Source organism: Daucus carota, chromosome 7 (genome assembly GCF_001625215.2).
Source record: "Daucus carota subsp. sativus chromosome 7, DH1 v3.0, whole genome shotgun sequence".
NCBI lineage: Eukaryota > Viridiplantae > Streptophyta > Magnoliopsida > Apiales > Apiaceae > Daucus > Daucus carota.
This window is the reverse complement of record NC_030387.2, coordinates 25,098,048-25,119,389: the sequence shown is the minus strand read 5'-3', so window position 1 is coordinate 25,119,389 and position 21,342 is coordinate 25,098,048. Positions and strand designations below refer to the sequence as shown.

Genomic DNA, 21,342 nt, shown 5'->3' with positions numbered 1-21,342 from the left:
TAACAAAACACACAGAAACATCAAAACAGACACAAACATCCCAAAAAGATGGGCACGACCTTGATGACAAGGTACTTAACAAGAACTCACCCAAAAGGATTTGATCTTGATTTTATTGATAAAACTAATAAATACGAGAGAAGATGGAAGAACGAAGATGATTAATCAGTAGGGGATGAAAGATGAAGAGCGGAGAAGTGGAGGCTAGAACTTGCATTATCTTTGATTCTTTTCTGATGTGAATTTTGTGGTCAGGTTATTTTGTTTAAAATCAACACCCAATGTTGCACGTGTTGCACCCGGGCTTTTAATGTTATATTAACATCCAATTGATCAGAAGATATGTTTGGTTCAATGATTTTTATCATTCTGCTTGTAAAACCTTCCTGATCAAAGCAGTTTATGTTTCCAAGTTGGCTAAAAAACCAGTCTCAGAATTTTAATTTTCTGCGTCAAAAAATCTCTCTTGAGGGTCCCTTTGCGTCCAACTTTGTGCGTCTGGCAAAATCTTTTGCACTGCCAACACCACAGAGATATGACCTATGTCATATGCTATCGGTCTATTTGACTATAGAAATAAGCTTGTTTTATCCTTAAAAGGTTTCATTCTGAAATTATGTAGCCCTGTGCCCGAGGGCTTTGCCAACTTGGCATCATATGGCTCCACAAGAAGACTAGTTTAAAGTTATATGGTTCCTCCCTTCTCTGAGAAAAAAAATGAAATTTTAAATATAAACTTTACAAAGTAACACATATAGCTCAAAAGAGTATTCTAAAAGATATATATATAGCTCAAAGAGATACTAGCTTGAGGTAAGCCATTAGGTCATACACAAACTATATGTCCTTTTCCAAACTATTGTTTGACAATGGTGATGCTAAAAAATTGAGTTTGAATTTTCAATGAACTTGACTCTAACAACTTTAATTACTCATAGGCAACATGACTTTTTATCATAATTTAAACCATTTACTACTAACTGGCAGCTAATGCTTGTGTTATATCTTCCTGAACAGTTGCTTATCAGTGTGCCAAGTCCTTACAATTGAGCTTTTTGAGCTAAATTAAGTTGGTAGCTAAACTAATAATGCATCTAAACTATTGACTTGGTGTCGCAGGAACAAGGCGGAATATATTGTACAAACTATGCTTCTCAGCAGAAATTCCCCAAGTTTCGTGTTCCTATTTTTTCTTCTCCGATATTGCACTTCTACAAGCATCATCACCCTAGATAAGCCTCTCAGGGACGGTAGTGTTTTGGTTTCTGCAGAACAAAACTTTGCACTTGGATTCTTTAGCCCCAAGGATAGTAGCAAGAGATATGTGGGTATTTGGTACAACAAAGTCTCTGTACAAACAATAGTTTGGGTTGCCAACAGGGATCATCCACTCACAAATACATCCGGAGTTCTAAAACTAGACAAGACTGGAGCTCTTTTTTTATATGACAGCCAAAAGCCCGGTGTTTTCTTGTGGTCGACTAATATTACAAACTCATCATCTGTTGCTCAATCAAACTACTCGGCCGAGCTCTTGGACTCGGGAAATTTCATACTACATGGAGATGTAAACAACAAGGATGTTCTGTGGCAAAGCTCTGATTTCCCCTCAGATGCTCTGATTTCGGATATGAAGATTGGAGTGGACCGTAGGTCCGGTCTCAACCGTTTCTTGACCTCATGGAAGTCACCTGACAATCCAGGGAGCGGATCATATACACTTATGATTGATGCTAATGGTTCGGTTCCCCAGCTTTTTTTGTACAGAAATTGGGAGCCTGTATGGCGTGGAGGGCCTTGGAATGGTGTCGGATGGAGCGGTGTGCCTGAAATGGCAGTCCTTGGATCTGCTAGATTTATTTTCAATGTAAGTTATGTTGATAATGCTGAGGAGGTGTATCTTGTGGATTACTTGCGTAACAAGTCAGTTATTTCGAGAATGATTGTTAATGAGTCGACTGGAACTCTTCAGAGGCTAACTTGGCAAGAGGGAAACAATAAGTGGGTAAATTTCTATTCAGCACCCAAGGATATATGTGACTATTTTGGTCATTGTGGAGCCTTTGGTGTTTGTAACATTTACAATGTGGGCGAGTACGAGTGCAAGTGTCTTCCAGGATTTGAGCCAAAGGCACCGCGAGACTGGTACTTGAGGGATGGCTCACAAGGTTGTGTTTTAAAACAAGAAGGCCGGATTTGTGGGAATGGGGAAGGGTTTGTGAAGCTGGAAAGGATGAAGCTGCCTGACACCTCTAACGCGAGGCGAGACTTGAGTTTGGGTATGAAAGCATGTGAAGACTTGTGCTTGAAAAACTGCTTGTGTATGGGTTATTCTGCGGCTGAAGTGAGTGATGGAGGTTCAAATGGATGCATTACATGGTACGATAAACTGGTGGACTTGAGAGAGTTTTCAAGCGGTGGCCAGGATTTCTACGTTCGTGTGAACTCCTTTGAGTTAGGTATGGTTTCCTTTTACTGGTTGTTTACTTATACCTTCTGCAATTGTTGTCATTATTATCTATTGACTGCATATTCTTCTTCTTCTTCTTCGTGTATTCATAAGGACTTTCGGGTTCAAACTTTTTACCCCGTTTAGCAAAGTCACCCTTGCTAATAATTATTATCAATTGATTTTAAGACTATTTGTTATTTACTGTGTGTGGTTATTATAGTTTTGGCTTAATTAACGAAGACTCTGAGCTCCTGGCCCGGGTCTTTCCCTTGATAGATCAAGAGTCACAAAAGTTTGGCTCACTTTCTTGAAATTTCTTAATGTGTCATCCCTTTTGTGGTTTGAGGAAACCCCTTAAATGGCAGCATTAGTGGTTGTTATTTGTATAGACAAAGTAAGCTTCCATTTACATCAGACTCTCTGAATCCGTGTCTATGCCATTTTAGGCTTGATGTGAGAAAATTAAAACTTTTAATATATATGAGCATCCATGATTTTTTTCTGCTTAGCATGGTATAGGGTCATTCAGGTTCAGGATCCCGTACTATTGGAGATGTATTTTGCGTCTTCATGACCTACTTCATTGGCGGCTCAGGTCATCATCACAGTTCTCTGGACCATTCCTGCTATCTAGCCCTGAGGGCAATTTTCTTCTGGTCCAGATCTTAAGGGACAACTGTGCCAGCACCCAAATTCTTAACTTGGACCTGCATGTATTGCGCTCTAGTAATTATCAGCCTGTTGTATTTTCTTTTTTAACCTCTGAACAATTTCATTCTTGTATTGCAGCTAACTATTCAAAGAAGGAGAGATCCTACGGTTACATCAAGGTTATGGTGCCCCTACTGAGTGCAGCACTTTTGATTCTGCTTCTTCTCCCATATTGGTTAACAATGAAGAAGAAGAAGAGAAGGCAGGAGGGGATATGGTTGTTTAGTTGTAGTAATATTGATGGAGAAGATCTTGAGTTTGATGAAATAATGACAAGTACTGTTGATGTGAAATTTCACTCTTTAAGCACTATTATAGCGGCGACTGAAAATTTCTCCAATGCTAACAAAGTTGGAGAAGGTGGATTTGGCTCCGTGTACAAGGTACGTACTCTATAGGTTTATTAAATTTGAAGTAAAGATGAGTAGATAAATAATGCTCAAGAATCATATATTGTAGGGTAAACTGCATAATGGACAAGATATTGCAGTCAAAAGGTTATCAAACGCGTCGGGACAAGGAACAGAGGAATTTAGAAATGAAGTAACGTTGATAGCAAGGCTTCAACACCGAAATCTTGTCAGACTCTTAGGTTACTGCATGCAGAATGAAGAGAAAATGTTGATATATGAGTACTTACCAAACAAGGGCTTGGATGGATTTCTTTTTGGTATGATAGAGCCTTCAGAGTTAAATTCAGTTGATAGTGACCATTTTTACTACGGTGTATTATACTGAAATACATTTATTCAATTATCTAAGTTTTAATCTTGAATCAGATGATCAAAAAAGATGTATGCTAGATTGGAAAAGACGATTTGATATAGCAGTGGGCATAGCTCGGGGGATGGTATATCTTCATCACGACTCAAGATTAAGAATTATTCACAGAGATTTGAAAGCAAGTAATGTTCTACTAGATGCTCAATTGAATCCAAAAATATCAGATTTTGGTATGGCTAGAATATTTGGGAGCGATCAAATTGAGGAAACGACGAGAAGAGTAGTTGGGACATAGTATGAATTACTTCTTATATACATACTCTAAATAAACCAAGGTCAACCTTATCACTCTTATAACTTGATATATGAAAAATTGCAGTGGTTATATGTCACCAGAGTATGCAATGGAAGGCCTTTTTTCAATAAAGTCCGATGTTTTCAGCTTTGGGATTCTACTCCTGGAGATCATTATGGGAAGAAAGAATAGCAGTTACTATGCTGAAAATTCCGTCAATATGATTGGACATGTAAGTTACAAACCTTCTTTTATCTATTCTCAGTTCCCAGGGCCATAAATTATTGACAGAAGCAGAACCAGGGTGGATCTATGATTATTTTCTTAGTGGGCACTAAGCACATTTTTGAATACACGTTTTGCAGGGCAGTTTTGTAATTTTGTAAAATTTAGAATTGTGATGTCAAAATAAATTTAGAGGGGACACGTGTCCCTCCATGCCTCTTAGTAGATCCATCCTTGGACAAAAGGGTAAAACTTCAAATTACTACTGTTGTAGTGGTAAGTTAACTGAAGTTCCTGCAAATTAATTTTTCCAGGTTTGGGGTCTTTGGGAAGAATCACGAGTCATGGACATAGTAGATCATGAGTCCCTTGGTGAATCACATCAACATGATTCCGAAATTTTTAGATGCATCCATATCGGGCTGTTGTGCGTGCAAGAATCTGCAGCTGCAAGACCAAGCATGTCAGAAGTGGTGTTTATGTTGTGCAATGAAATAAATCTTCCACTTCCGGACCAGGCTGCATTTATTTTCAGAACATCAGACGGAGGCATCACAAACACAAGATCTAGTAGTGTTGGAGTTACTTCTGTCAACGACGTTACAATTAGCACGGTTCAAGGTCGTTAAATATTTCACAGGAATCAAAATCTATAGCAATGATGTTTAACTACAAAATGAGGCATCACATACATGTTTGTATTAAGGTGGCAGAATAATTAGATGTAAATTTTCAACGATAGCTCACATCACTCCAATTTTGTTTTAATAGGCATGAGTGGCAATAATCAACTACTTGTATATTCCTTGGTGTTTTTTTTTACTGTTTGAAGTAAGGATTTGCTTTGGAGAAATTCCAACATTGTCATCTCTCGGATGAGTTGAATATCCTGACATGTCACCAGAAAAATCATGATTATGTTTCAGATTTTTAATTTCAATCTCCAAAATTCCACGACTTTTACATCTTCCCCAAATTTTAAATGGACATTGAATTGATTGAATTCCAGTTGCTCTTTTAACTATGATATCATGTTTTCCCGGAAGTTTAGAAGTTTATTTATACGTTGCCCACCTCCTGTGTCACAACCAACTCTATCTTTTTTTAATTTTTTGATGATTGTTGCGAATCCAAATGGCGAAAGCAACTTCACGTATGCAAGACATGAGCTTTTCACGTTCTGAGTAATTTGTTATTCCTACTCCCTCTGTCCCATTTAATTCTATACGTTTTTTTTCAACTGCTCGACACGCATTTCAATGCTCTTATAAAATATAGTTCCGTAACTTATTTTTGAGATTTTCTTTTTTTGTATAAAAATATAACATCCGAACTTTAATTTACAAAAAGAAAATTTTAAAAATATATTATACAACTACACTTTACAGAAGCATTAAAGTCCGTGCCGCGTCCCCGTCCCCCAATGTATACTATTCAGGGGGACGGAGGGAGTATCTTATTAAGGCTCAGGGTAATAAATTTAGACTCATGTCAAATTTTGTGTCAAATCGGTCAAATATGAACTACGCAAATAATCTTCTTCAACTTTTAGACCTCTTCTAGACCTCTTCTGTGATTGTGGTCAATATAATTTATTACTTCATTGATTATATCCTCCAACAAAAAAACCACCTTCAGCTGCCTGCAGGCCACTAATAAATTGTACAGGATTCCTGAAGTTGAAATTTCAGCTGCATGAACATACATAATAGCCTATACTCATGTGACTGTAGGTGACTTCTGCTATTGATAGTGCTTAAAATTTTATACAAGAGACCTCTCTGAAAACTATTCATTTTGTAACAAGGTGATGATGAATTATGTTCAGTAAATTAAGTCACTGTCAGTTGGTTTCAAATGTAAGTTCCGAAAATTCTTCTAAACATGTTAAAAAATTTGTGTTCAATGTGTTTGGAAACTAGGGTGAAACCAAAGCAACATCACCATGAATAATATGTCTTGGTTACTGGTCAATAAATCTGAAATAACATAAAATATATAGAGGTTTGAGGTCTGGTATCTTATCAGTTACTCCCATCGTTTTGTAATATTAATCGTTTGACTTTTTGAGACACATTTTTAAATTTTTTGACCGCATAGCTAAAATCATTATTTTTGTGAAATATATTATTAATCATACATGACTGGAATTCAATTCATAGAAGCAAATATAATATAATATTATTTGTTAGGATTAGTCGAGGTACATGCAAACTATCCTGACATATGATATAACATGACATATGTGACGCATTTGACGTACCAGAGTAAGTCGGCACATTTCCTTTATCCGTCGGAACCAATAAGGTAAACAAACTAACCCTCTCTTTGAATGCAAGAGCAGGACCTTGCCTTCTCTATACGTTTTGTTTTGAATCATGTAGAATTGATAAGCTTTGCATACTTGCATCTGTATTTGATATGGACTACCACGTACGACTTGTGGCTGAGCATTTATGGATAAGAATACAATTAGGGAGGATTATAAATGGGAAATGGACATATCGGGGGCTATGAATGTGATAAATAACAACACATGGACACCAGGGTCTGTCTGCTTCCTATTTTGCCAGTGGCAACCATTTGTGTCCATCCCTTTTCAAGTAGGAGTGTAGGAACAATGGAAGTTGATTCTTGATTAATCAATTTTAATTATAAAATTATAATATGAACTAAATTCTTTTTTCAAGGTTTGAGGTCTGGAATCTTATCAGCTACTCCCCCGTTTTGAAATATAAGTCGTCTGACATTTCTAAGTCTTTTGACCACATAGCTAAAATCATTATTTCATAATTTTCAAAACATTAACTATTCAACTTCTAGATTTCCTCGGTCCTTATATTCTAGAGCTTAGACTACAAGTGTTGATCTTTTCCAATATAGTAATATAATATATATAAGTGTTGAAACTTGAGGGTTTAAAAATATTCTAATGCCGCCTGCCTTATTCGCAGTCCTTTGGTGTAGTGTTCTTACAAGTAATCACATTATTGATATTTGCAGACTTGTCATTCTTTCGCATTTAATTAGAAACAGTCTGATGTTCTTATTCAAAGCTACTGTTGGACAATGGTGATGTAGGGAATTGAGTTAGAATTTTCAAAAGAAGATGACTCTTTAACAACTTCTAATATAGTCTTTGTTAATTTACTAACTCCACACAGACCTGTGACTTTCTAACATAAGTTCAAATATGAAATTAACTGATAGCTAATCATTGTTTTATTTCTACTTAAACAGCTAGTTGTGAATGTGCCGGTTCTTGACAATTCAGCTTACTGGAGTAATTCTGCATCAAAATATATAGGAATGTCACATCAAGGCCGCTATGAAAGTGTGAATGTGCTGAATCAGGAATACCTGAATATTTATCTATAATCCCCATCCCCGCGCTGAACAAATAAAGTCTTTCCTTACTTGGTGTCACAAGGAGAGTACATTATCACAGACAAAAAATATTTTGTCTCAGGTGAGAATCGCGTAAATTGTACAAACCATGCTTCACAAGAGGAGCTCCCGAAGTTTCTGTGTCATATTTCTTCTCTTCCGGTATTGCAGCTCCACCAGCATCATTACCCCGAATGAGCCTCTTAGTGACGGAAATGTTTTGGTTTCCTCAGAAGAAAACTTTGTCCTTGGTTTTTTTAGCCCTGCTAATAGCACCAGAAGATATGTTGGTATTTGGTACAACAAAGTCACAATTCGAACGGTAGTTTGGGTTGCCAACAGGGATCATCCACTTACAAATACATCCGGTGTTCTATCACTAGAAAAGAATGGAAATCTTGTTTTATTCGACAGCCAACAGCCAGATGTTGCGGTATGGTCAACTAATGTATCAAACTTGTCAGCTGCTCAATCAAACAACTCAGCCGAGCTCTTGGATACAGGGAATTTTGTTCTGCAAGGACATGATAGCAAAGAAGATTTCTTGTGGCAGAGTTTTGATTATCCAACAGATACTCTGGTTTCCAATATGAAGCTTGGATTTGACCGTAGGTCCGGTCTGAACAGGTTCCTGACAGCTTGGAAGTCACCAAATGATCCAGGAACCGGATCATATTCAATTAGGATTGATATTAATGGATCAGTTCCCCAATTGTTCTTGTATCAGAATCAGAATCCAGTATGGCGCGGAGGACCTTGGAATGGACTCGGATGGAGTGGTGTACCTGAATTGGCAGTCGTGGCATCCCCTAAGTACATTTTTAATGTAAGTTACGTTGACAATCCTGATGAGGTATACCTGGTAGATCATTTACGCAACACCTCAATCATAGCGAGAATGATTGCTAATGAGTCAACTGGAACACTTCAAAGACTAACGTGGCGACCAGCTGAGCAGAAATGGGTTAATTTATATTTTGCACCTGAGGACCGATGTGACACTTTTGGTTATTGTGGCGCATACAGTGATTGTAACCTGTACGATGATGTGGGCGAGTTCGTGTGCAAGTGCCTTCCAGGATTCAAGCCAAAGTCGCAGAACGAGTGGGACTCAAGGGAGGGCAAGCAAGGTTGTGTTCTAAAGCGAGAAGGCCAATTGTGTGGAAAGGGGGAAGGATTTGTAAAGCTGCCTAAAGTGAAGCTGCCTGACACCACTACATCAAGGCGAAACCTGAACTTGGGTGAAAAAGCCTGTGCAGACTTGTGCTTAAAGGACTGCTCGTGTACAGGTTACTCCGCTGCTAATGTCAGTGGAGGAGGTTTCAATGGTTGCATAACATGGTATGATAAACTGGTGGACTTGAGAAACTTTTCAAGTGGTGGCCAGGACTTCTTCTTTCGTGTGGACTCCGCTGAGTTAGGTATGGTTTCCTTTAATAAATACTCTATATTTCATTAGAATCTAATTGTTCTATTCTTGTATCCTCCATATTCCTATTATAGTATCAAAGGCTCAAAGATGATAAGTTGGATATGTACAATGTAGCTTCCACAAAAATGATTTCACACAGTTTAGTTCTTATATTACAGCTAACTATTCAAAGAAGCCAAAGAGATCCCATGGCTACATCAAGGTTTTAGTGCCGTTACTGATTGGCAGTGCTGCACTTTTTGTTCTGATTATTCTGGCATATTGGTTAATAATGAAGAAGAGGAAAGGTAACGACTCCTATTACCATTACGAGTTCAGTTTTTTCTAATTCTTGTTATTACTGACCATATCACTTTATGGAATCTAGGGATAGCTGAGACAAGACTGGAAGGAATAAGGTTGTTTGGTCGCAATATTAGCAAAGGTGGGAAATCGGTGCACAGCACTTCAAAAAATAATCCAGAGGTTGATGAAACAGAAAGTACTGTTGATGTAAAAGTATACTCCCTGAACACCATCATTTCTGCAACTGAAAATTTCTCCAGTGCTAACAAAGTTGGAGAAGGTGGTTTTGGCTCCGTGTACAAGGTAATTTATAGTTAACTGAAGTTGGTAATTTATAGTTAACTGAAGTTGCGTTAATATTTGAGTATAAAGATAATGCTTAAAGATCATATATTGTAGGGTAAACTGCATAATGGGCAAGATATCGCGGTGAAAAGGTTGTCAAACACGTCAGGGCAAGGAACAGAGGAATTTAGAAATGAAGTAACGTTGATAGCAAGGCTTCAACACAAGAATCTTGTCAGACTCTTTGGTTACTGCATGCGGAAAGAAGAGAAAATGTTGATATACGAGTACTTGCCAAACAAGGGCTTAGATGGCTTTCTTTTTGGTATTATTTGTCATTTAGAATCAAATTTAGTAGGAAGAATACTAATTACACTGTTCTTAATTATGTTACTGTTAATGTTGAATCAGATGATGAGAAAAGATACATGCTAGACTGGAAAAGACGATTTGATATTACAGTGGGCATAGCTCGGGGCATGGTATATCTTCATCATGATTCGAGATTGAAAATCATTCACAGAGATTTAAAAGCAAGTAATGTTTTACTAGATGCCGACTTAAATCCAAAAATATCAGATTTTGGTATGGCTAGGATATTTGGGAGCGACCAAAATGAAGAAACAACAAGAAGAGTAGTTGGAACATAGTATGTACTGCTGACTATTTTACAAATTTATTGAATAACTAATGACAAACCTTAGCAGTCATTTAAGTAAGCCAGAGTATGATACGACACTTGTATGATTGCAGCGGTTATATGTCACCAGAGTATGCAATGGAAGGCCTATTCTCAACAAAGTCTGATGTTTTTAGCTTTGGGATTCTACTCTTGGAGATCATTATGGGAAGAAAGAACACCAGTTACTATGCTGAAAACTGTGTCAATCTAATTGGACATGTAAGTACTAAATCATCTTATATTCACAGTTTTCAGTCCTCAAATATGGAAAATAGGTCATACCAATAGCGTCGATGTTTCTCAAAACCGACGCAGTTGGTCACACTTATAGCGTCGACATTCATTAAAACCGACTCATATGTAACATTTCTGAGTACCTGAGTGAACCGACGCTAAAGGGCTATATTTTCAGCGTATTCTACATATACTACGTCACTTAACCGATGATAAAGGTGTATTTTAACCGACGTTACTAATTTTGTACTAGTGAATAAAATACAACTTGAATATTACTAATGCTTTGGTGGTAAGTTAACTGAGGGTCCTGAAATGAATTCTCTCAGGTTTGGGGTCTTTGGAGGGAGTCAAGAGCCATGGAAATAGTAGACCGCGAGTGGCTTGGTGAATCACATGAACATGATTCCCAGATTTTTAGATGCATCCATATCGGGCTATTATGCGTTCAAGAATCTGCGGCTGCAAGACCAAGCATGTCGGAAGTCGTGTTTATGTTATGCAATGAAATAAGTCTTCCACCTCCAGACCAGGCTGCATTCATTTTCAGAACATCAGATAAAGTTCTTACAAACACAAGTTCTAGCAGTGTTGGAGTTGTTTCTGTTAACAACGTCACGATTAGTACAGTTGAAGGTCGCTAGATCTCTATGTATTAAAGTGATACGTTTTTGCACTCACGAATTCTGATTTTGGGAATTGACTCCTACGAGTACTGGTAGCAGCTACTAGCTAATGTTGTAGTAGTGAAATTCGATATCATTTTCAAGATAGACTGAAAAGCAATATGTGTATTTGAAGTACGCGGTTTGTAATTTTTTGTGTACCTCGTACGTCAATCAAATAGATTGTGTATTTATCATCACGAGGCAATGATAAATCTAAGCCATGTCACCAAAAAATATACACCTTGAGCATAAACATTCAAAGCAGAGCAAATGCAACCAGATAGTTTAAACTGGATACAAGATTCCTGAGACTTCCAAAATTCCAAACCATGTCACTGAATAACATACATATGACCTTAAGCATAAACATCAAAACTAGAGCAAATACAACTAGTCAAAAGTTTACTAGCATGCCTACGAAACCGGATGGTTCAGACTGAATACAGGATTTAGGGACATGTGACACATTAACCTGAAATCACAAGAGACCCGCAAAAGAGGTTTCACAGTCTCCAATTTAATGCACCACTAGTTGATAATTTGGAGAATTTCAGTTTCATCTTACATGAGAGCCTTTAACATTTGAACACACTGAATGCTAGCTGGCAATCGCTAAATGCCTTAAGGCCCGAACTAGTTGCATCAAGATGGGTAAATTGATTGAAGGAAACAGATTTGAACATCACACTGCAAGACAAATTCAAAAAGGCATATCAAAACCTAACCAGATCCAAACACAAGACTTTTAGTAGCTAATCTAAAATATAACATAAAAGATCAGGGAGACTATGTTATAGTTGATTGATAAATCAGCATCACTTATATAGTATAGTACCCATTTTCTGAGGTGGGCTTTTTTCATACCATATATTATATACTTATAGTAGAGAACCAAGATCAAAACATCAAGCGGTCATATTTCTCCACTTGTCCTTCAAATCACCATCGGTTCTTTCATTTAATATATCCCTGTACATATCCAAATTAAGCTTCCAGTTTCCAATACCATACTTCTGCACACCTGCTCTTAAAGTGTCTTCCTCTAGGTTACTCCAAAACTTGCGTTTTCTCCTTAAAGGTTTTGGATTTTTATGTTTTTCCAGCGTGACCAGTCTTGTCTTATGGCTGGACAAGTGAGGTCTACTTTCATCAGCTGATACGTCACTAGATTCATCCCACTCATAAGTACAGGCAGTTTTGTTACGTTCCATCAGGCTGGCCTTGGCTGCATTCCTGCCTTCATTTTCAAGATTATTGTTCTCAGCAGGAATTACATCACTTCTCTTGTCAACACAATCTAGTTTTGGCACAACATTCTTGGCCATAGCTAAGGCTTCAGGAAGAGGGTCCTTCACCTTTTTTTGTAGCTCTAAAGTACTTGATCGCAGGTTTTCCTGTAATTTAGCAACTTCAGGAGTAGACAGGCAACCATAATTGTTGTTAGGCGATGCATCAGACAGGTCATCATTATCAACAATCTCGACTCCCCTTGATGTTCCAGGTGCAGCATGAACCTCGCTTCTGTGATGCACAGTTTCCCTCTGGACATCTGAACGAGGACAAAATCCAACACATTAACAACATATATGCACTTAAGAGGATGTTGTTTCAACATAAAAACAACATGGTTATTCTCCTGACTATTGAATTGTAAGAATAGTCAAGTCACAGAAGTATACAAGTAGAAAACCATATCACAGCAAAAATCTCCAACCATCGTTCTGCACCCTCTTTGTAAGATTGTACTGCTGATTATTTTATACATATATTGAATAACTAATGACAAACCTTAGCAGTCATTTAAGTAAGCCAGAGTATGATACGACACTTGTATGATTGCAGCGGTTATATGTCACCAGAGTATGCAATGGAAGGCCTATTCTCAACAAAGTCTGATGTTTTTAGCTTTGGGATTCTACTCAGTGGCGGAGTTAGCACGGGACGAGGGTGGTCTATAGCCCCCCCTGGATTCTGAAAAAAAATTATTTTTTTTTTTTTTTTGGTGTACAAGATTAAAAAAAAAAAATTAGACCCCTCTAAATATTTTAGTACATACTAATTTATTTTTAAAAAATGAAAATTATTTTCAAAAAGTCAAATGAATACATAAAAAATATTTTTATCAAACTTTTTTAATAACATTTTAGTTTTATATTTTATTTTATACTTTAATATTACATTTGTAATAGACTAATAGTTAAATTTAATTATACTTTAATATTACATTTATACTTTAATATTACATTTGTAATAGACTAATATTTTATACTTTAATATAAATTGATGTTGAAGACATTATAGTGAGGTTTCAAAATATGGCACCTAGGAGAGTGTTATTGTGAATTTGTAAGTTGTAACAATAATATGTCAAATTTAATTATATATTATGTACCCAAAAATTTTTTTCCCGGTGGGACTAAAATCCAGCCCCCTCTGGACTTAAATCCTGCATACGCCACTGATTCTACTCTTGGAGATCATTATGGGAAGAAAGAACACCAGTTACTATGCTGAAAACTGTGTCAATCTAATTGGACATGTAAGTACTAAATCATCTTATATTCACAGTTTTCTACATATACTACGTCACTTAACCGATGCTAAAAGTGTATTTTAACCGATGTTACTATTTCTGTGCTAGTGAATGGATACAACTTGAATATTACTAATGTTAAGTTAACTGAGGATCCTGAAATGAATTCTCTCAGGTTTGGGGTCTTTGGAGGGAGTCAAGAGCCATGGAAATAGTAGACCGCGAGTGGCTTGGTGAATCACATGAACATGATTCCCAGATATTTAGATGCATCCGTATCGGGCTACTATGCGTTCAAGAATCTGCGGCCGCAAGACCAAGCATGTCGGAAGTAGTGTTTATGTTATGCAATGAAATAAGTCTTCCCCCTCCTGACCAGGCTGCATTCATTTTCAGAGCATCGGATAAAGTTCTTACAAACACAAGTTCTAGTAGTGTTGGAGTTATTTCTGTTAACAACGTTACAATCAGCACCGTTGAAGGTCGCTAGATCTCAATGTATTAAGTGATACGTTTCTGCATTTAATGTTGTAAGGTGTAGTTACGGATCATTTAACTCATAAATATAAAACCAGTTTTGAACATAGATTCTTTAGCATAAGAGATATATTACTCCCTCTGTCTCAATTTATAGGTCCATTTTAGAATAAACACACATATTAAGAAAAAAGTTGGTTAGATGGAATCTTATCTCATGTATCATTAATTAGTGCATTGATAAGTGAGAATATTGTTGAGTTTCAAAAAAATCATAATAAATATAGGGATTTAGTGTATTGAGAAATGAGAATAATGTTGAGTTTCAAAAAAATCACAATTAATATGTAGATAAATTTGTATTGAAAGAAGTGAGGGACAAGTATTTTGGGACAATTTTTTTTTTCAAACTGGACCTATAAATTGAGACGGAGGGAGTAATGATCTTATTATTTTGGGACAATTTTTTTTTTCAAACTGGACCTATAAATTGAGACGGAGGGAGTAATGATCTTATTAAATTGACTACAAATATTTTTCAGTTCGAATATAGCAGAGCTATAATAAATTTCAATTAATAATTTTAGTATAATTAAAACATACCGAATATAGTTGAGCTAAAATATATTTAACCTCAATAAATTAGCAATTTCAATTAATAAATTTACCAGTCCAGAGACTATTAATTTATCGAGGTTTATGTGTAAATGGGAGTTGACCTCTGGAAAGAAGTTGGGATCGGAGTTGAAAAAACATGCTGAAATTTGCCAGCATATAGCAATTCAATTGTCTTGATCTTGAACACCATCACGCGTTCCAAATATTAGCATGTTCGGATTTTGGCATATGGTATTCTTGTATAGTGCAATGAGATCCTTTACGAACTCCCACTATCAAAGAACGTAAGCATGTAAACAAACCTGGGATTGTAAGTGGCTTGACTAGGTAGGACAGTTGCTTTAAACCCTCATTCTGTAGCTGAAAGACATTTTTTAGGCTTGCATTAGTTGTCTGCTATATAAGAGTCCCAGGATGTAAGAATAATGTAACTTATGAAAATAAAGGACAAACGAAATGTCTGTTATTTATATATTACTCAGCATTGTCTATGTACAAAATGAATCTGGCAAGAAAAACACTCTCCAGCATACAAGTTTGCATACTTCTAACATGGCCTTCCAAAACATATAGACCAATCTGAATCAATCGCCTAAATAGCTTTCACTAAAACCATTACTCAAATCCACCAGTTTCTTTGAACGTCCTTTTATAAATTGATGGGAAACCTCGTTGCAATCATACCTATTTAGAAATCCAGCGCTATAGAGTTAAAAACAGAACATCAATCAAAAAACTTTACCTTTTAGGCTTTTATCTTATGTGGTCAAAAATTCTCTCAAAACTAGAAAATCGTCCATATGCATTCGACAATGTTACTGGTAAAAACCTAGGCGAAAAACCACATTTTGATGACAAATGCCAACCCATATTGCAAGACACATGCAGCAGCCAACACCACTGGTAGATCATTCTGTGTACAAGACCGCAAATTTAGAGTGACAAAGCTAGATGATGCGGCGCCAGCAATCACAATAATGGTCCACCTGATGAACTCTACAGGTATAACCAACAATAACTGCATGTATTACAAGGAAAATATATTAGACAAACAAGGACTTAATTTCAGTAAACACTAGATGTTTTTAGCCTAATATCTAGAAAATTTGGTCTCCTTCATAAGCAAAAAATGAGGACAATATGCAACAATCAACATCTATCACGAAGAAATGATTGAGGGTCCCATCAGCAAAGAATATAGAAAAGATAGGTGTAGAGAATGAGTGCAACCAGGTTGAGACTGTCTAATTGTGAAGATGGTGTATGCCCTGTACAATATATGCGACAAAGGCGGGGTATTCAGTAGAACATTGGGCCATTAGTGTTGAATAATTCATGTTATCTATTGGTACACTTATTTATTCAGAACAAGAAGCTCTTCCATATTTGCACTTGAAAAAAAAATACCTTTATACATGCAGAAAAAATATATTGAACTCACCAATGACCTCTTGGTCAGATGGTACCACCCTCGCTCCGCTTCTGGGGACAAGGGTCGGAATCTTGTCAAAGACAAGATGGGTGCATGAGTGTGTTTAATTATCAAAAGAAATATAAAACTCATAATTGACCTAACACGAATACATTATTGATGATTTCGTGCAGCAAGTTAAGTCAATTTGAGAGCATATCAAAACTTTTTTGGATCTTTCCTAAAAGTAACATGTTGGTTTCAGGGTAAAGTTTACATGTTTCTCTAGATAATCGAGTCATAGTTACTAATATATTTTTTTAACTAATATTTATACCATTTGCACACTTTTATTTTATTTTATTCACAATTACCACTACAATTTTCTCCGTTTCTTCTGTTCTTTTAATTTAGCATATGTGTATGTGTGTGTTTCTGTTTTATATAATCTGATGCATAGCATTGCAATTTAGTTATGACATATGATATAAAGTTGTTAAATATTTCCTAGTTAATTCTTCCCTTTTTCCTGCCTTCTACATTTTCAAAAGTGATTAAACCTAATCCACCTATGAGGTAAGGGCATAATAGACATAACTTCATCAAATGCAAGCAACAGGATGATAAATCTTAAGATGCAAATTTTGGACCCTATCCTATAACTTTATTACTTGAAGCATAATAGTTTCAAGTATATATGTTTTTCATTTAAATTACAACGTAGAATACCAAAAGACAGGCAATACAACTTACAGAGCTGGGAATGAATACAAAAAGCGAGTATCCCCACATGCACCAAAAGCGCACAAGGCTGACATTTGAACCTAGATACCGGAGCAAGAAGTAGAATACCAGTGGCACAATAAGTACATAACCATACACTAAGCCTGCCCCCATATCAACATAGCTGACATCAAAGCTCCACGAGTTATTGATGTCACTCGTTTCGAGCATCAGATATGTGGCACAGTTTCCAAGGGAAGCAATCACAAATACCAACGTAGTGGAGATCCAGACAAGTCCATAGCTGGTATGTGAAAACATAAAGCACCAAAGACAAAAGTTAAATTAGACTATCAAAAATGAAAGTTAGTACTGGGGCACAGATGATGTGTGCGATCTGCAACAAAAGTTATATTTCTAAAATTACAGTTGATTCAAGATTTTGAATTTATATATATTATACGACTTTTTAGACTGTCTCCTAGCAATCTAAGTTGATATCATTGTTAGATCGAAAGACTAAACCTTGTTCTATTCCCGACTTCAGAACACTAACACGTACATAGACACGTGTGTATGAATATGTGCTCGTAAGAAGTTGACAAAATGTATCCTCTTTGTCCATTTACTTAACATGCATATAATGGATACTTATTGTTGTCATCCACAGCGAAGAAATTTAGAAGCAGGTTGCTTAAGAAACAACTCAAGTACTGTATTTACATATATAGTTCTATAGTGTACAGCTCTACAGATTAAGATTGCAGAGCTTACAGATCAGGATTTGCGTCAATCTTACTGAAGAAATCTCCACTTGGAAACAAAGAACTGGTCACTCTGTTCAAGACGATATCTGTATCTACATTAAAGTACTGTGTGTACGATGATACGCTAAATACTCCTCTCCAGTTGCTTACAAACTGCTGCCCATTACCATCTGTGTATATAAGCCACGATTGTTAAAAAAAGTACTAAACCTGAGGGAGGGGGATGATAAATATCAAATACACCTAATTATTGTGCAATGAATCATTGATCTGCAGATTAATGTGTTAGCATTTACACCAGACTGCAAACCACGTTATGCTCAAACAAATTTCTAAAACAAATGGCATGCTCAAAATTCCAATGAATGTAGCATGCTTTTTTTTTTCCCTGGTGAAAGAATCATGAGAAAAGAAATTGGGGTGGTAAAATCGGGGGAAATAAGGAAGATTAAACCAGTTAATGCATTCTAGAGATGGTTTAAACAAAACATTTCTGATTTTATGCTGCTTGGCCCCGGGTTTCTGTATAACAGCCTCTAGGTAAGGTTTGTGTACATCTTACCCTCTCCAGACCCTGCTGTACAAGATGGATACTGGGCATGTTTGGTCTGGTTTACGCTGTTCTTGCTAATATTCTAGTAATTGATATATTTTTAGGTTGATACAATATCTCAACGTACTGTGAAATCATACGAAAAATTTAGTCTGTTAATCAGTTCACATGCAAATACAGCTTAGAGAATCTTTGATAATGAATTCCTAAATTTTGCAAGTTAATGACAACGATATCGTTTCTATCATAAACAAGGAAACCATACACTTATATGGTGGAGAGACCAAGCACATACAATAAAACTAATTTACGAACTCCTGAATAAAAAAATGAAGTTCACAAAAGAAGATCCTATTCATTTAGCATGTAACCACTTCTTGGAAATTTGGAAATTTTTTATCTAAAGCTATGATAAATGATCATGCGGAATTATACACTTATACTATATACGTACAGTAAAACTGATCTACAAACTCCTGAATCACTAATTTACTTCACCAAAATAGTTCATTCTGAATTTTAAAAAAAATCACATCTCTGGAATTTGGAATTTATGATTATCTGGATAAGAAGAAATCATTTTAAATATGGCTGCTGAAAATATATACTTTTTACTAAAATCTATCTGGAATATGCTTTGCATATTCAATGCCAGTGACACAGCAGCCTGGTTGCTGTAACTGAGCTCTCTTTATTTGTATTGTACAATGATACACTTCTACATGTATCATCTCTTGGAGTCCGAAAGATAACAGGATTGCAGTAAACACCTTAATAGCTATCAAAATGGACGATAATAATTTTACAAGGTAGGCTACTTTTCCTTCAAACCTAAGCAAATTAGAATATCAATTCTACATCATACCACTAGGAGTGGCCATGGTTTGGTATCCTTGCCTTTGTCCTCCATTGTTGATTGGAGGAAGCTTTTGCAAAGTTGCTTCAGGAACTGCAATAAAGAAAATTAGAGAAATTTTCAACAGACTTGTTCACAATCGATAAACACTAAATTGGCTAGACAAGCATTGGTGCTTACTGTGAACTGTTGAGGTATCCTTTTGGTCAATGACTACGGCCTGAGAATAAATTTCTAGTCAAAACACAGAACTCTGAACTGAAAGACATAACTAACCAGTTACAACAACATATCCTCAGGGACCAACATATTTCAAAATCAGAATCAAGCATTACTTATATAATAGTAGTAAATATTCATAAATTAAATCAGTAATAAAGGATTATATTATGAGATCCAATTTTATATTAACATGCTATTTCTCCTATCTCTCTTTATATTGTTGAAGGTTTTACTCATATAAGGTTACTGTGTTATGAAGTCTGGGAATGCAGTTACATTACTTTACGTAGTAGGCCATCTATATCTGTCATTGCAGGCGAGATTCCTCTAATACTTAACATATTGATACTTAGAAGCTTGAATTGACGTGAGCAGATTAGCAGTAAATATGTTGACATATATTTTGCAGATAAAAGACTGAATGAGAGCATTGCTAGAGGCTGCATATCTGTATAATGTAGAAGGCCCTTGTATGCATAAGTGAACCATTAGTTACAAGTCGAACAGTGGCACAAGGAATATGTTTTGGAATCCATTTAGGGGGCCCCAGCATTGCTCCTAGAATATTATCATATCTAAATAGGAATAGAAATAATGAAATTTGTACAGGTGTATAATAGAAATATCACGGTAGCATATCAACATAGCCATAGTGCCATTGCCATACTAGTTTCCATTAAAATATCTTTATTTATATCTTTCGGCAGATTCCTATATATGATCTTATGTCATATGTCCAGGAAATGCAATATCATTATTTCACAATTAGCCGAAACTTAGTTAGTAAAATCTTGTCAAAATTCATGAAATAAATAACTTACTGTCATTTATTAAAAAGTGCATGCACATAATTTCATATCAATAACAGAATTCTCCCAAGTGTCATAGAAAGGAAATGCACTAATCACATTATCACCCAGACCCCGCCTATAATGACCTTTAAGCAAAACTTAGCCACACGAAAGAAAAACAAACTGTGCAAATTGAAGTTAATACATTAAACAATTTCCCGTTCAGATGACAAAATTGTTAAGTGAATAATATCTCACGGCATAAATGGAATAATATTCAGTCCAACCTCTCAAATTATATATATCATTAGAAAAACCTAGTAGACCCTTTCGAAACAAACTTGGGTTCTAAACGTATAGCATTATGCATAATCACTCAGTATTATCACCCTAATAACAATATGAAAGTATAAAGTCAGTAAATAAACGATAGCAAACATAAATTTAGGTATAGTCAGCTCTGATTTCAGAATGTATTCGTCTCGATGATACAATTGGAAATTAATAGAGTCGGTACAATGCATCGAATAATATGTACAAATCACACAATGCATGAGAGAGACAGGGAGAGAGAGAGAGAGGATACCGGAACTGAGCCAGCCAATTGGCTGGTGGGAGGAAGACTAGTGTAAGCTTGTTGAGAAGATGACATAATACGATCTATATTATAAGCATATGCCTCCAAAATTGCATACACACAATACACTCCTTCAATTCACAATATATGATGTGTGTATGAAGATTGATGGGAGATTAGAAATTGTCCATGGCTTGTGAACTCCTCCCTAATTTTGACAAGGCTTTATGAGATTGAATTTATTATTAATAATCTAATAATAAATTGTTCCGGCGAAATTATTTTAGCACTCAACTTTTTATGACACCTGCACTCCAGCTGGATTTGGGCTCCCTGGATAGTTAGGCTTGGGCCTCCCATTCAATCACTGCAAGTATATTTCTACTTTTTAAAAATCAAAGTCGTTCGTGGTGCACCCACCTCTGTGTCATGTTA

The 21,342-nt window shown here is 36.1% G+C and overlaps 3 protein-coding genes across 3 annotated transcripts; 1 reads left to right on the top strand and 2 right to left on the bottom strand.

Moving 5' to 3' along the window:
* The first annotated feature begins 961 nt into the window (after nt 1–961).
* Nucleotides 962–11,576, top strand: LOC108193454 (uncharacterized). Its single transcript, XM_064082005.1, has 14 exons — nt 962–2,459; nt 3,242–3,546; nt 3,623–3,833; nt 3,943–4,180; nt 4,266–4,413; nt 4,721–5,032; nt 7,647–7,742; nt 7,891–9,214; nt 9,384–9,512; nt 9,593–9,813; nt 9,910–10,120; nt 10,207–10,444; nt 10,549–10,696; nt 11,041–11,576. Exons 1-14 carry the CDS (start codon nt 1,148–1,150, stop codon nt 11,353–11,355), a joined length of 5,208 nt encoding a protein of 1,735 aa, XP_063938075.1. The 5' UTR covers nt 962–1,147; the 3' UTR covers nt 11,356–11,576.
* A 10-nt stretch (nt 11,577–11,586) lies between these two features.
* On the bottom strand, nt 11,587–12,939 carry LOC108193455 (uncharacterized). The gene has a single exon (XM_064082358.1). It carries the CDS (start codon nt 12,702–12,704, stop codon nt 12,285–12,287), a length of 420 nt encoding a protein of 139 aa, XP_063938428.1. The 5' UTR covers nt 12,705–12,939; the 3' UTR covers nt 11,587–12,284.
* A 2,509-nt stretch (nt 12,940–15,448) lies between these two features.
* LOC108193831 (uncharacterized) lies at nt 15,449–21,191 on the bottom strand. Its single transcript, XM_017360659.2, has 6 exons — nt 20,917–21,191; nt 19,498–19,537; nt 19,327–19,410; nt 17,916–18,078; nt 17,172–17,445; nt 15,449–16,025 (listed from the first exon to the last, which is right to left on the bottom strand). The coding sequence occupies exons 1-6, from the start codon at nt 20,980–20,982 to the stop codon at nt 15,837–15,839; spliced, it is 816 nt and encodes a 271-aa protein (XP_017216148.1). The 5' UTR covers nt 20,983–21,191; the 3' UTR covers nt 15,449–15,836.
* Between the last annotated feature and the right edge of the window lie 151 nt (nt 21,192–21,342).

Excerpts from the sequence above, each read along its gene's own strand:
- LOC108193831 (XM_017360659.2), bottom strand. The coding sequence starts at position 20,982 with ATGTCATCTTCTCAACAAGCTTACACTAGTCTTCCTCCCACCAGCCAA. Across the intron at positions 19,538-20,916 it reads AATTGGCTGGCTCAGTTCCG|GCCGTAGTCATTGACCAAAA; the intron begins GTATCCTCTCTC and ends ATTTATTCTCAG. Across the intron at positions 19,411-19,497 it reads GGATACCTCAACAGTTCACA|TTCCTGAAGCAACTTTGCAA; the intron begins GTAAGCACCAAT and ends TCTTTATTGCAG.
- LOC108193455 (XM_064082358.1), bottom strand. The coding sequence starts at position 12,704 with ATGGCCAAGAATGTTGTGCCAAAACTAGATTGTGTTGACAAGAGAAGT.
- LOC108193454 (XM_064082005.1), top strand. The coding sequence starts at position 1,148 with ATGCTTCTCAGCAGAAATTCCCCAAGTTTCGTGTTCCTATTTTTTCTT. Across the intron at positions 7,743-7,890 it reads ATCAAGGCCGCTATGAAAGT|ATTGTACAAACCATGCTTCA; the intron begins GTGAATGTGCTG and ends AGAATCGCGTAA. Across the intron at positions 10,697-11,040 it reads GTGTCAATCTAATTGGACAT|GTTTGGGGTCTTTGGAGGGA; the intron begins GTAAGTACTAAA and ends GAATTCTCTCAG.